The 16,009-nt window shown below is 32.0% G+C and overlaps 2 protein-coding genes across 2 annotated transcripts; one reads left to right on the plus strand and one right to left on the minus strand.

The window, feature by feature from the left end:
- The first annotated feature begins 491 nt into the window (after nt 1–491).
- On the plus strand, nt 492–1,923 carry LOC144854491 (P2X purinoceptor 7-like). Its single transcript, XM_078712448.1, has 3 exons — nt 492–655; nt 1,288–1,506; nt 1,764–1,923. The coding sequence occupies exons 1-3, from the start codon at nt 492–494 to the stop codon at nt 1,921–1,923; spliced, it is 543 nt and encodes a 180-aa protein (XP_078568574.1).
- Nucleotides 1,924–1,931: 8 nt separating this feature from the next.
- Nucleotides 1,932–5,429, minus strand: LOC144854493 (uncharacterized). Its single transcript, XM_078712449.1, has 8 exons — nt 5,040–5,429; nt 3,716–4,639; nt 3,377–3,563; nt 3,042–3,287; nt 2,774–2,945; nt 2,519–2,670; nt 2,115–2,366; nt 1,932–1,986 (listed from the first exon to the last, which is right to left on the minus strand). The coding sequence occupies exons 1-7, from the start codon at nt 5,427–5,429 to the stop codon at nt 2,182–2,184; spliced, it is 2,256 nt and encodes a 751-aa protein (XP_078568575.1). The 3' UTR covers nt 1,932–1,986; nt 2,115–2,181.
- Nucleotides 5,430–16,009: the final 10,580 nt, after the last annotated feature.

The following is a 16,009-nucleotide window of genomic DNA, read 5'->3' on the forward strand; positions in this document are numbered from 1 at the left end:
AATTCTATAAATTAGGCTATAATATTGCCACTTATGCACATATATTGTGTTAACATCATCTTATACAGACATAGTAACTTGTTATGTCAAAAAATAAAAAGGTCGAAATTTGGCCATTTTTCGAAAACTTCCCCGCGGGGGACCATAGGAATTTTTTCGAAAAATGATCAAAGTTTCCACTTCTTTAAATTCAATAATTATGCTATAATATTGCCATTTAAGCACATATATTGTGTTAAAGCAGAAATGTCAACACCTATTTGAGTATTTGTGATGATTGTTTAGCTAATAATAAGATATATATTAGGTTTTTCGAAATTTTTTATGCAATTTTTACCGCTAAAATCGACGTTTGAAAATAGGATTTTTCTGACCAGTCAGCGTTTAGAGCCAACTCATTAACTTTACAGTCGTGACGTCATATCGGGTTTCGCTATCTTCCCTGAACCATCACGCTGGATGAGTACATGAAAAAAGCCAATCCTGGCGAAATGTATTCCGATTCCGAAGAAGAAACTTTTCCGTTAGAAATTCAGCCATACCAATATGAGCCTTTGAGAAAGGCTAGGGAATTTATAAATTATTCTTCCGATGAGGAAGAAGAAGACGATGTTGAAGCGGAAGGAAGGGAGGAAAGAGAAGGAAATTTAACATGGTATGTTTACATAGGCCACTAGCCGGGAGGCTACTGTATAGCCTATTAATTAGCTAGCATCGGTTCCGTCATAGGCTAGGCGCGGCCTACGTTACATTTTTTAGTGTTTAAATACCGATCGTAAAACAGTCTTAAAATCTTCCTTATTGCTGTTTTTATAATAAAATCATTTTAATACTGTATTATTCGTTAGCTAGCTAGTACTGTTATGTGTAGCCTTTTCACAATTGTGAATCTACCCGACTGCATCGATCGGACGACACCAAAAAAAAAAAAAAAAAATCACGGCCATATCCTGACATATGCGGCCAGCGGCGAGGAAGGTGACGGGAAAGGGGAAAAAAGACATTTTGTTTTGGATCAAATTTGTTGATTTTACTAGGCTTTTGAGTATATTTTATTTTTTCGTAATTATAGGCCTGCTACACTCTATAATACTAATAGGCTAGCCACAGTTAATAGGCTATATTCTATTTCTACTAACTAGGCTAGCTACAGAAGCCTAGCTTTTGAGGCTTTTTTTGGTGGGATGGGGAGGACCTTGCTTGTTATTTTGATTTTCATTTATTAGTATAGTAACAGTATATAGTATATATTATATATTTGAGTGCTGTAATGTTGATTCTATGCAGGTGCAAGTGCTCACATTGTACAGCAACAACTGCTGTTGAGTCTGTATGTTGTTATGAGACAGAGGAGATGGCAGAGAAAATGGGGGAGCAAGCAGTTGGATGCATAACGCAACATACCGGTTTCAAAAACAACTGCCTGGACCGCGATGTTTTGGAAGTGTCCTTCTGGCATTATGTAAAACAGGAAGGTCCATTTGACGATGACCATCCAGTGAATCAGTAAGTTTGAGTAAATACTATATTTGAATTAACGCTCAAAATAATTACGAAACAGTTTGTAAAACAGTATTGTAGTGGAAATCAGATTTTTAATGACAAAACTGACAACATTAAATTAACAAATTCAATAAACCAACTACCGACTCAAAGGTCCGGCAAGTTTCTAGAAAAACAATGCAACTTCTTGTCTTGTAATGAGACATTAAAGATGGTAAATTTATTTTGTTAACTAATCACAATTTTCTTTATGTTTTCAGGCTATATCGCCATGTTGCCTACCGGAGGTTTACAACTTGGATATGGAAGCTACTTGGGAAGGGGAAAAGAAAAATACTTCCGTCTTGCGTAGTGTCAACTATTAGGAATGCATTTCCTGCGCAACAATATGTAGGCTTTAAATATCCCAAAATTCCATGACTAATTAGCACATTGTACAGTTGCATAGATTGGATATCCACCAGTTTCACCAAAGTTCAGTTCCTACAATTAAAACAATAAAACAAAAGAGTTATTCAGTTTAGTTAAGTTTATTCATGATTGAGGATAATGAAATAAAATTTTGAAAACTATTTTTATAACTTTATACTGACAAGAACATATATAATTACTGTATGTTTTGCCATGTGTATTGTAAGGCATGAAAATAAGTACTTTATTACCTTGATTATTAAAATGTTATTTAGTTGGAAAACGAGTACATCTTTTCTTGACCAAGTCTGCTTTGTCATACGGTTGATATGTGGCGTTAACGGCCGGTGGTGCTTTTGCATAATTCATAAGAGCATCTTGACTGGCTTCGCTGTATGTAGCAAACTCTTGTCTTCTTTCAAACACTACAGTTAGCAACTTTTCAATATATTCTATTAAAAAAATATACAAGAAATGATTTACACAAGACATATTATTTATTATTTTCAATAAACCACTTTAGTTTACCATCAATTGCATTAATGGCCTCGTTTGTTGCAACAATATTTAGTAAACTTTATAACTTATTAAAAAAAAATCTTACTGTAGGTCGGATCAACTTTAATTTTTGATGGAACAGCTTTCTCTCCTTTCTTTGACTTCGGGTATGACACGGACCAGCACTTTTCACCATCTTTCCTAACTGCCTGTTTTCTGTTTCCATTCTCGTTAAAATGAAGGGCTGCCAAATATATTCTATCAAACACAATGTCAAAATTTTACCTCGATGCTTTGAAATTGTAAAAACAATACTAAATACAGTACATGCAAATAAAACAACAAGTGTAACCTAACTCACCTCACTGTCATCGCTTTATAGAAATAGTGCGTGTGCTTTGGTGCGAAGGCAAGGAGGTTGCTGTGGAATACCTCTAAGCCATAAGTTTGTAACCGGGGAGATAACTTGGGTATATCCCTAAGGAGATATGATGACATTACAACTTCCGACAACAATTTGTAATGCTTAGAACCTGCAGGGTAAAAGATTCATAAGACAGTATTAGATTAATCATTATTTTAAAATGTTTTTTTTTTCAATTTTTAATGATAACAAAATTTCTAATTACCTTTTTTAATCCACTCTCTATGCTCCTCAATAAGACCATGTACGCACTGTTTGAAGTCTCCATCAAATCCAGTGTGGATGTTACAGACGTGCAACATAATTGAGCACCACTTGTCCACCTTCTCTTGTTCGTTGTCACCGCTGCTTGATGCTACCCAGTACATGTGATTTACCACCGATTTAATCCACTCACGTAGATCTTGGTTGTCTTTCTTTGAAGAAACTTTCATTAGCTTCTTATTGATTCCTACGAAGAGTAAACCAAAAGTGAAAACTTAAAAGCACTGTCAATTACCTTTAAATTTAATGAGGTGGTTATCATGCTTTGGTACAAACCTTTTGCAACATGCCATACATCAAAGTAATGATTCGCACCTTGCCACTTTTCCCTCATATACTTTTTCACAGAGGCGTGTCTATCTGTTACCAATGCATCGACTTGAATGCCTTCCTTATCCAAGGTTGCCTGGCATCTTTTTAACCCCTCCAATTCCATGGCATTTGAACTGGTTGTTTCATTGCACTGTAAAAAATAATATAAATATTATAAAAATGAATGGAGAAACTCTTTTTCTTTTTGTCTGTATTAAATTACTGTGTTTGATGGTTGTAGTGATTTTTATTTTGTTGGGCAGTGGTTTAATGAAATAGAAGAAATCACAAACAATATCTCACTTGAACTAGCTGTGTATCCAGGACAACATTTTTCTCCAGGTCAATAATCGTATATGATCCATATTTGGCAGAATGACCAGGGCTGTCACATCGGCCATCCCCTCCAATAGTAATGGATGTTCCTCTGCATGACTCAAGTGCCATTTGCCGTTCTCGATTCCAAACATCTGTGATAGACGGAATTAAATATGCATGCTGTAGTCGAAAATATGTCCTTTTACTGAAGCATAACAAGTTTAGATGTTTACAAAACAAAATTATCTTCTCGGGACTCCTTCCACTAAATAGTGTAGTTGCAGCCATGCACAAAGTACCGTGTGCCATTTTCCCCAGCATGGGCTGCGTCCTCCATGTCTGTACATGGTTTTCTTCACACTCAGCTGAGAACACCGCCGCACATCCATTCTTTGCAGCTATCTTTACCAGTGTAGGTGCACTGCAAGTATTGCACTTCGAAAGAAGTTCACGAATGCATGATTCGTAAACAATGAATTTGCGTTCACGATGAGGTTCAGCATGACATGATAGGTAATTGTCACAATCATCCTCATCATATTCATCATCTTCTGTCTCAAAGTCATCGTCATCCTCTGGCTCATAATCATCGCTGGAGCAATCACCCGATTCCGATGACGATGACGATGATTCAGATTCAGAGTCGGACTCGGAGTTTGGTTTATTTTCCCGAATTTCTGCTGGTGACTGTGTTAAAATTGTGGTAATATCACCGATTTCGGTTTGTGTTGATCTGGTATTGCTTGTGTTAAGTTGTGGCCTGGTTTGCACATATTTTGATTTCACAATGTATGATGTTGAACAGCTCGGAGCAGCAACATCCTGCATTTCAGTCTCGACAGGTACTGGGGGCGCATCATCAACTGTCGCAAGTCTTTCTCTTTCTTGCTTTTCTATCATCAAGATTGTCTGTAGAAGTAAAAGTAACTTGTATTACTATTACTATGCAAATAATATCAAACATGAATAAATTAACTACTGAACTGAATTAGCAATAAAAAACATAAACCTTCCTGAATTATTTTTATTGTAAGTACATAAGCTATTTTATACAGCATATTGTTATTTGACATAGCCTATAATAAATCAAATAATAATATATAAATTGTTGCATCATCAGCACACACCATCCTCTCACTCGCATCATTTATAATCCTAACTGACAAGGCATATTAAATTATTATTATTAATCATTAAAATGAGAATGTGTGGAGGCTAGGCATAGGGCCTGTCCTGTCAATCGAGGCAGGTAAATTCGGCGGTGGTGGTAAGCCTAGTGCAATAATAAAACAGTAAAAACAACACTTACTTCTCTTCGCCTACGTTTTTGAAAGGCGCCTCTACTAGTACTACTAGTACTACTACTAGCAGCTGGGCCTGGGATCTTCTCGGTGGCGGTGCTTTCTGAAGGCAATGTAACCTTCGAAGGTATTGCCCCGTCTTTCAATTTCCAATTTACTTTTTCTTTGAATCCCATTTCACGAAGTTTAGGTGGGTATTTCGCAAAGTCTTCTTCCAAGAAGTGCTCCGAACATATCGTTGCGAATTTGCTAGGCTGGAAATTTTTTCGTCTGACGGCGTGGATCCATGCCTTTCTCAGAGCCGAAGACTTTGGGAAGGAAAAAAATCCTATATTCCGGTCGCGATTTTTTCCTCCACTTGTTGTATTGGTACAATTAAATGCTGCACAATACGGCATTGTGTTTTGATTTAACACCAACAAAAGTTAACTTTAACAAAAGTGCCTCAAGAGATTGATTACGTGAACAAAAGAATGCGAAATACAATAGAGAAATACAGTGTTCAACAACTCATGTGTGTAACTAACCAAGCGAAGCACTCGAGATGACGTCACGGAAATATTTCTGCATACGAACCGGAAGTAATTGAATTGCTCGAGTGGCTATTTTAAATTTGCTTTTTCGTGATAACGGCGAAATCTTAAAAATAACGCTAAGGATGAGCCGTTTTTATTAGTGTATTACTTTATATAGATTTTATTAATGTTTTAGTGACATTTCTGCTTTAACATCATCTTATAGAGCCATAGTAACTAGTTATGTCAAAAATAAAAAGGGTGAAAATTTGGTCATTTATCGGAAATTTTCCTGCGGGGGACCATAGGAATTTTTTCGAAAAATGGCCAAAATTTCCAATTTTTAAAATTCTATAATTAGGCTATAATATTGCCATTTATACACATATATTGTGTTAACATCATCTTATAGAGCCATAGTAACTAGTCATGTAAAAAAATAAAATGGTCGAAATTTGGCCATTTTTCGGAAATTTCCCTGCGAGGGACCATAGGATTTTTTTCGAAAAATGGCCAAAATTTTCAATTTTGAAAATTCTATAATTAGGCTATAATATTGCCATTTATACACATATATTGTGTTAACATCATCTTATAGAGCCATAGTAACTAGTTATGTCAAATAATAAAAGGGTCGAAATTTTGCCATTTTTCGGAAATTTCCCTGCAGAGGACCACAGGAATTTTTTCGAAAAATGGCCAAAATTTCCACTTTTTAAAATTCTATAAATTAGGCTATAATATTGCCATTTATGCACATATATTGTGTTAACATCATCTTATACAGACATAGCAACTAGTTATGTCAAAAAATTAAAGGGTCGAAATTTGGCCATTTTTCGAAAATTTCCCCGCGGGGGACCATAGGAATTTTTTCGAAAAAGTGATCAAAGCTTCCACTTCTTTAAATTCAATAATTATGCTATAATATTGCCATTTATGCACATATATTGTGTTAACATCATCTTATAGAGCCATAGTAACTAGTTATGTCAAAAAATAAAAGGGTCAAAATTTGGTCATTTCTCGGAAATTTTCCTGCGGGGGACCATAGGAATTTTTTCGAAAAATGGCCAAAATTTCCAATTTTTAAAATTCTATAATTAGGCTATAATATTGCCATTTATACACATATATTGTGTTAACATCATCTTATAGAGCCATAGTAACTAGTTATGTCAAATAATAAAAGGGTCGAAATTTGGCAATTTTTCGGAAATTTCCCTGCGGGGGACCACAGGATTTTTTTCGAAAAATGGCCAAAATTTTCAATTTTTAAAATTCTATAATTAGGCTATAATATTGCCATTTATACACATATATTGTGTTAACATCATCTTATAGAGCCATAGTAACTAGTTATGTCAAATAATAAAAGGGTTGAAATTTGGCCATTTTTCGGAAATTTCCCTCCGGGGGACCACAGGAGTTTGTTCGAAAAATGGGCAAAATTTCCACTTTTTAAAATTCTATAAATTAGGCTATAATATTGCCACTTATGCAAATATATTGTGTTAACATCATCTTATACAGACATAGTAACTTGTTATGTCAAAAAATAAAAGGGTCGAAATTTGGCCATTTTTCGAAAACTTCCCCGCGGGGGACCATAGGAATTTTTTCGAAAAATGATCAAAGTTTCCACTTCTTTAAATTCAATAATTATGCTATAATATTGCCATTTATGCACATATATTGTGTTAACATCATCTTATAGAGCCATAGTAACTAGTTATGTCAAAAATAAAAAGGGTGAAAATTTGGTCATTTATCGGAAATTTTCCTGCGGGGGACCATAGGAATTTTTTCGAAAAATGGCCAAAATTTCCAATTTTTAAAATTCTATAATTAGGCTATAATATTGCCATTTATACACATATATTGTGTTAACATCATCTTATAGAGCCATAGTAACTAGTCATGTAAAAAAATAAAATGGTCGAAATTTGGCCATTTTTCGGAAATTTCCCTGCGAGGGACCATAGGATTTTTTTCGAAAAATGGCCAAAATTTTCAATTTTGAAAATTCTATAATTAGGCTATAATATTGCCATTTATACACATATATTGTGTTAACATCATCTTATAGAGCCATAGTAACTAGTTATGTCAAATAATAAAAGGGTCGAAATTTTGCCATTTTTCGGAAATTTCCCTGCAGAGGACCACAGGAATTTTTTCGAAAAATGGCCAAAATTTCCACTTTTTAAAATTCTATAAATTAGGCTATAATATTGCCATTTATGCACATATATTGTGTTAACATCATCTTATACAGACATAGCAACTAGTTATGTCAAAAAATTAAAGGGTCGAAATTTGGCCATTTTTCGAAAATTTCCCCGCGGGGGACCATAGGAATTTTTTCGAAAAAGTGATCAAAGCTTCCACTTCTTTAAATTCAATAATTATGCTATAATATTGCCATTTATGCACATATATTGTGTTAACATCATCTTATAGAGCCATAGTAACTAGTTATGTCAAAAAATAAAAGGGTCAAAATTTGGTCATTTCTCGGAAATTTTCCTGCTGGGGACCATAGGAATTTTTTCGAAAAATGGCTAAAATTTCCAATTTTTAAAATTCTATAATTAGGCTCTAATATTGCCATTTATGCACATATATTGTGTTAACATCATTTTATAGAGCCATAGTAACTAGTTATGTCAAAAAATAAAAGGGTTAAAATTTGGTCATTTCTCGGAAATTTTCCTGCTGGGGACCATAGGAATTTTTTCGAAAAATGGCCAAAATTTCCAATTTTAAAAATTCTATAATTAGGCTCTAATATTGCCATTTATGCACATATATTTTGTTAACATCATTTTATCGAGCCATAGTAACTAGTTTTGTCAAAAAATAAAAGTGTCGAAAAATGGCAAAATTTTCCACTTTTTAAAATTAAATAATTATGCTATAATATTGTCATTTATGCACCTATATTGTGTTAACATCATCTCATAGAGTAACTAGTTATGTCAAAAAATAAAAGGGTCGAAATTTGGCCATTTTTCGGAAATTTCCCTGCGGGGGACAACAGGAATTGTTTCGAAAAATGACCAAAAATTCCACTTTGTAAAAGTAAAAAATTATGCTAATATATTTCCATTTATGCACATATAATTGTATTAACATCATCTTATAGAACCATCGTAACTAGTTATGTCAAAAAATAAAAGGGTCCAAATTTGGCCATTTTTCGAAAATTTCCCTTTCCAATTTTTAAAATTCTATAATTAGGCTATAATATTGCCATTTATGCACATAGATTGTGTTAACATCATCTTTTAGAGCCATAGTAACTAGTTTTGTCAAAAAATAAAATTGTCAAAAAATTGCAAAATTTTCCACTTACTTAAAATTAAATAATTATGCTAAAATATTGTTATTTATGCACATAAATTGTGTTAACATCATCTTATAGAGCAATCGTAACTAGTTATGTCAAAAAAATAAAAGGGTCGAAATTTGGCCATTTTTCGAAAATTTCCCTGCGGGGGACCATAGGAATTTTTTCGAAAAATGATCAAAATTTTCACTTTTTTAAATTCAATTATTATGCTATAATATTGCCATTTATGCACATATATTGTGTAAACATCATCATATAAAGCCATAGTAACTAGTTATGTCAAAAAATAAAAGGGTCGAAATTTGGCCATTTTTCGAAAATTTCCCTGCGGGGGACCATAGGAATTTTTTCGAAAAATGGCCAAGATTTCCAATTTTTAAAATTCTATAATTAGGCTATAATATTGCCATTTACACACATATATTGTGTTGACATCATCTTATAGAGCCATAGTAACTAGTTATGTCAAATAATAAAAGGGTCGAAATTTGGCCATTTTTCGGAAATTTCCCTGCGGGGGCCCACAGGAATTTTTTCGAAAAATGGCCAAAATTTCCACTTTTTAAAATTCTATAAATTAGGCTATAATATTGCCATTTATGTACATATGGATTGTGTTATCATCATCTTATACAGACATAGTATCTAGTTATGTCAAAAAAAAAGGGTTGAAATTTGGCCATTTTCGAAAATTTCCCTTCGGGGGACCATAGGAATTTTTTCGAAAAATGAACAAAGTTTCCACTTTTTTAAATTCAATAATTATGCTATAATATTGCCATTTATACACATATATTGTGTTAACGTCATCTTATAGAGCCATAGTAACTAGTTATGTCAAATAATAAAAGGGTCGAAATTTGGTCATTTTTCGAAAATTTCACTGCGGGGGACCATAGGAATTTTTTCGAAAAATGGCAACATTTTACACTTTTTAAAATTAAATAATTATGCTACAATATTGCCATTTATGCACATAAATTGTGTTAACATCATCTTATAGAGCCATAGTAACTAGTTATGTCAAAAAATAAAAGGGTCAAAATTTGGCCATTTTTCGAAAATTTCCCTGCGGGGGACCATAGGAATTTTTTCGAAAAATGGCCAAAATTTCCTATTTTTATAATTCTATAATTATGCTATAATATTGCCATTTATGCACATATATTGTGTTAACATCATCTTATAGAGCCATAGTAACTAGTTATGTCAAAAAATAAAAGGGTCAAAATTTGGTCATTTCTCGGAAATTTTCCTGCCGGGGACCATAGGAATTTTTTCGAAAAATGGCCAAAATTTCCAATTTTTAAAATTCTATAATTAGGCTATAATATTGCCATTTACACACATATATTGTGTTAACATCATCTTATAGAGCCATAGTAACTAGTTATGTCAAATAATAAAAGGGTCGAAATTTGGCCATTTTTCGGAAATTTCCGTGCGGGGGACCACAGGAATTTTTTCGAAAAATGAACAAAGTTTCCACTTTTTAAAATTCTATAAATTAGGCTATAATAATGCCATTTATACACATATATTGTGTTAACATCATCTTATAGAGCCATAGTAACTAGTTATGTCAAATAATAAAAGGGTCGAAATTTGGTCATTTTTCGAAAATTTTACTGCGGGGGACTATAGGAATTTTTTCGAAAAATGACCAAAGTTTCCAATTATTAAAATTCAAAAATTATGCTATAATATTGCCATTTATGCACATATATTGTGTTAACATTATCTCATAGAGCCATAGTAACTAGTTTTGTCAAAAAAGAAAAGTGTCGAAATATTAACATCATCTTATAGGGCCATAGTAACTAGTTTTGTCAAAAAATAAAAGTGTCGAAAAATGGCAACATTTTACACTTTTTAAAATTAAATAATTATGCTATAATATTGCCATTTATGCACATAAATTGTGTTAACATCATCTTATAGAGCAATCGTAACTAGTTATGTCAAAAAAATAAAAGGGTCGAAATTTGGCCATTTTTCGAAAATTTCCCTGCGGGGGACCATAGGATTTTTTTCGAAAAATGATCAAAATTTCCACTTTTTTAAATTCAATTATTATGCTATAATATTGCCATTTATGCACATATATTGTGTTAACATCATCTTATAGAGCCATAGTAACTAGTTATGTCAAAAAATAAAAGGGTCAAAATTTGGCCATTTTCCGAAAATTTCCCTGCGGGGGACCATAGGAATTTTTTCGAAAAATGGCCAAAATTTCCTATTTTTATAATTCTATAATTAGGCTATAATATTGCCATTTATGCACATAGATTGTGTTAACATCATCTTATAGAGCCATAGTAACTAGTTATGTCAAATAATAAAAGGGTCGAAATTTAGCAATTTTTCGGAAATTTCCCTGCGGGGGACCACAGGAATTGTTTCGAAAAATGACCAAAAATTCCACTTTTTAAAAGTTAAAAATTATGCTGTAATATTGTCATTTATACACATATTATTGTGTTAACATCATCTTATAGAGACATCGTAACTAGTTATGTAAAAAAAAAAAAGGGTCGAAATTTGGCCATTTTTCGAAAATTTCCCCGCGGGGGACCATAGGAATTTTTTCGAAAAATGATCAAAGCTTCCACTTCTTTAAATTCAATAATTATGCTATAATATTGCCATTTATGCACATATATTGTGTTAACATCATCTTATAGAGCAATAGTAACTAGTTATGTCAAAAAATAAAAGGGTCAAAATTTGGTCATTTCTCGGAAACTTTCCTGCGGTGGACCATAGGAATTTTTTAAAAAAATGGCCAAAATTTCCAATTTTTAAAATTCTATAATTAGGCTATAATATTGCCATTTATGCACATATATTGTATTAACATCATCTTATAGAGCCATCGTAACTAGTTTTGTCAAAAAATAAAAGGGTCGAAATTTGGCCATTTTTGGAAAATTTCCCTGCAGGAGACCATAGGAATTTTTTCGAAAAATGGCCAAAATTTTCAATTTTTAAAATTCTATAATTAGGCTCTAATATTGCCATTTATGCACATATATTGTGTTAACATCATCTTATAGAGCCATAGTAACTAGTTATGTCAAAAAATAAAAGGGTCAAAATTTGGCCATTTTCCGGAAATTTCCCTTTGGGGGACCACAGGAATTGTTTCGAAAAATGACCAAAAATTCCACTTTTTTAAATTAAAAAATGATGCTAAAATATTGCCATTTATGTGTTAACATCATTTTATCGAGCCATAGTAACTAGTTTTGTCAAAAAATAAAAGTTTCGAAAAATGGCAAAATTTTCCACTTTTTAAAATTAAATAATTATGCTATAATATTGTCATTTTTGCACCTATATTGTGTTAACATCATCTTATAGAGTAACTAGTTATGTCAAAAATAAAAGGGTCAAAATTTGGCAATTTTTCGGAAAATTCCCTGCGGGGGACTAAAGGAATTGTTTCGAAAAATAACCATAAATTCCACTTCTTAAAATTCAGAAAATATGCTGTAATTATTGCCATTTATGCTTATAGAGCCATCGTAACTAGTTATGTCAAAAAATAAAAGGGTCAGAATTTGGCCATTTTTCGGAAATTTCCCTGCGGGGGATTACAGGAATTTTTATGTCAAAAATAAAAGGGTCGAAATTTGGCAATTTTTTGAAAAATTCCCTACGGGGGACCATAAGAATTTTTTTCGAAAAATGACCACAATTTCGACTTTTTAAAATTCTATAATTAGGCTATAATATTGCCATTTCTGCACATATATTGTGTTAACATCATCTTATTGGGCCATAGTAACTAGTTATGTCAAAAAATAAAAGGGTCGAAATTTGGCCATTTTTCGGAAATTTCCCTGCGGGGGACAACAGGAATTGTTTCGAAAAATGACCAAAAATTCCACTTTGTAAAAGTAAAAAATGATGCTAATATATTTCCATTTATGCACATATAATTGTATTAACATCATCTTATAGAACCATCGAAACTAGTTATGTCAAAAAATAAAAGGGTCGAAATTTGGCCATTTTTCGAAAATTTCCCTTTCCAATTTTTAAAATTCTATAATTAGGCTATAATATTGCCATTTATGCACATAGATTGTGTTAACATCATCTTTTAGAGCCATAGTAACTAGTTTTGTCAAAAAATAAAATTGTCAAAAAATTGCAAAATTTTCCACTTACTTAAAATTAAATAATTATGCTATAATATTGTTATTTATGCACATAAATTGTGTTAACATCATCTTATAGAGCAATCGTAACTAGTTATGTCAAAAAAATAAAAGGGTCGAAATTTGGCCATTTTTCGAAAATTTCCCTGCGGGGGACCATAGGAATTTTTTCGAAAAATGATCAAAATTTCCACTTTTTTAAATTCAATTATTATGCTATAATATTGCCATTTATGCACATATATTGTGTAAACATCATCATATAGAGCCATAGTAACTAGTTATGTCAAAAAATAAAAGGGTCGAAATTTGGCCATTTTTCGAAAATTTCCCTGCGGGGGACCATAGGAATTTTTTCGAAAAATGGCCAAGATTTCCAATTTTTAAAATTCTATAATTAGGCTATAATATTGCCATTTACACACATATATTGTGTTGACATCATCTTATAGAGCCATAGTAACTAGTTATGTCAAATAATAAAAGGGTCGAAATTTGGCCATTTTTCGGAAATTTCCCTGCGGGGGCCCACAGGAATTTTTTCGAAAAATGGCCAAAATTTCCACTTTTTAAAATTCTATAAATTAGGCTATAATATTGCCATTTATGTACATATGGATTGTGTTATCATCATCTTATACAGACATAGTATCTAGTTATGTAAAAAAAAAAAGGGTTGAAATTTGGCCATTTTCGAAAATTTCCCTTCGGGGGACCATAGGAATTTTTTCGAAAAATGAACAAAGTTTCCACTTTTTTAAATTCAATAATTATGCTATAATATTGCCATTTATACACATATATTGTGTTAACGTCATCTTATAGAGCCATAGTAACTAGTTATGTCAAATAATAAAAGGGTCGAAATTTGGTCATTTTTCGAAAATTTCACTGCGGGGGACCATAGGAATTTTTTCGAAAAATGACCAAAGTTTCCACTTATTAAAATTCAAAAATTATGCTATAATATTGCCATTTATGCACATATATTGTGTTAACATCATCTCACAGAGCCATAGTAACTAGTTTTGTCAAAAAATAAAAGTGTCGAAAAATGGCAACATTTTACACTTTTTAAAATTAAATAATTATGCTACAATATTGCCATTTATGCACATAAATTGTGTTAACATCATCTTATAGAGCCATAGTAACTAGTTATGTCAATAAATAAAAGGGTCAAAATTTGGCCATTTTTCGAAAATTTCCCTGCGGGGGACCATAGGAATTTTTTCGAAAAATGGCCAAAATTTCCTATTTTTATAATTCTATAATTATGCTATAATATTGCCATTTATGCACATATATTGTGTTAACATCATCTTATAGAGCCATAGTAACTAGTTATGTCAAAAAATAAAAGGGTCAAAATTTGGTCATTTCTCGGAAATTTTCCTGCCGGGGACCATAGGAATTTTTTCGAAAAATGGCCAAAATTTCCAATTTTTAAAATTCTATAATTAGGCTATAATATTGCCATTTACACACATATATTGTGTTAACATCATCTTATAGAGCCATAGTAACTAGTTATGTCAAATAATAAAAGGGTCGAAATTTGGCCATTTTTCGGAAATTTCCCTGCGGGGGACCACAGGAATTTTTTCGAAAAATGAACAAAGTTTCCACTTTTTAAAATTCTATAAATTAGGCTATAATATTGCCATTTATACACATATATTGTGTTAACATCATCTTATAGAGCCATAGTAACTAGTTATGTCAAATAATAAAAGGGTCGAAATTTGGTCATTTTTCGAAAATTTCACTGCGGGGGACTATAGGAATTTTTTCGAAAAATGACCAAAGTTTCCACTTATTAAAATTCAAAAATTATGCTATAATATTGCCATTTATGCACATATATTGTGTTAACATTATCTCATAGAGCCATAGTAACTAGTTTTGTCAAAAAAGAAAAGTGTCGAAAAATTAACATCATCTTATAGGGCCATAGTAACTAGTTTTGTCAAAAAATAAAAGTGTCGAAAAATGGCAACATTTTCCACTTTTTAAAATTAAATAATTATGCTATAATATTGTCATTTTTGCACCTATATTGTGTTAACATCATCTTATAGAGTAAATAGTTATGTCAAAAATAAAAGGGTCAACATTTGGCCATTTTTCGGAAAATTCCCTGCGGGGGACTAAAGGAATTGTTTCGAAAAATGACCAAAATTTCCACTTTTTAAAATTCAGAAAATATGCTGTAATATTGCCATTTATGCTTATAGAGCCATCGTAACTAGTTATGTCAAAAAATAAAAGGGTCAAAATTTGGCCATTTTTCGGAAATTTCCCTGCGGGGGACTACAGGAATTGTTATGTCAAAAATAAAAGGGTCGAAATTTGGCAATTTTTTGAAAAATTCCCTACGGGGGACCAAAAGAATTTTTTCGAAAAATGACCACAATTTCCACTTTTTTAAATTCTATAATTAGGCTATAATATTGCCATTTATGCACATATATTGTGTTAACATCATCTTATAGAGCCATAGTAACTAGTTATGTCAAAAAATAAAAGGGTCAATATTTGGCCATTTTTCGGAAATTCTCTGCGGGGGACCACAGGAATTGTTTCGAAAAATTACCAAAAATTCCACTTTTTTAAATTAAAAAATGATGCTACAATATTGCCATTTATGCACTTATATTGTATTAACATCATCTTATAGAGCCATCGTAACTAGTTATGTCAAAAAATATAAGAGTCGAAATTTGGCCATTTTTCGGAAATTCTCTGCGGGGGACCACAGGAATTGTTTCGAAAAATAACCAAAAATTCCACTTTTTTAAATTCAAAAATGATGCTATAATATTGCCATTTATGTGTTAACATCATTTTATCGAGCCATAGTAACTTGTTTTGTCAAAAAATAAAAGTGTCGAAAAATGGCAAAATTTTCCACTTTTTAAAATTAAATAATTATGCTA

Source organism: Antedon bifida, chromosome 10 (genome assembly GCF_963402885.1).
Source record: "Antedon bifida chromosome 10, ecAntBifi1.1, whole genome shotgun sequence".
Classification (NCBI taxonomy): Eukaryota; Metazoa; Echinodermata; class Crinoidea; order Comatulida; family Antedonidae; genus Antedon; species Antedon bifida.

Coding starts and splice junctions, on each gene's coding strand:
- LOC144854491 (XM_078712448.1), top strand. CDS start 492: ATGTATTCCGATTCCGAAGAAGAAACTTTTCCGTTAGAAATTCAGCCA. Junction 656..1,287: donor AGAGAAGGAAATTTAACATG/GTATGTTTACAT, acceptor GATTCTATGCAG/GTGCAAGTGCTCACATTGTA. Junction 1,507..1,763: donor GATGACCATCCAGTGAATCA/GTAAGTTTGAGT, acceptor TTATGTTTTCAG/GCTATATCGCCATGTTGCCT.
- LOC144854493 (XM_078712449.1), bottom strand. CDS start 5,429: ATGCCGTATTGTGCAGCATTTAATTGTACCAATACAACAAGTGGAGGA. Junction 3,564..3,715: donor TGGATACACAGCTAGTTCAA/GTGAGATATTGT, acceptor TATTTTTTACAG/TGCAATGAAACAACCAGTTC. Junction 2,671..2,773: donor TATAAAGCGATGACAGTGAG/GTGAGTTAGGTT, acceptor TGTGTTTGATAG/AATATATTTGGCAGCCCTTC.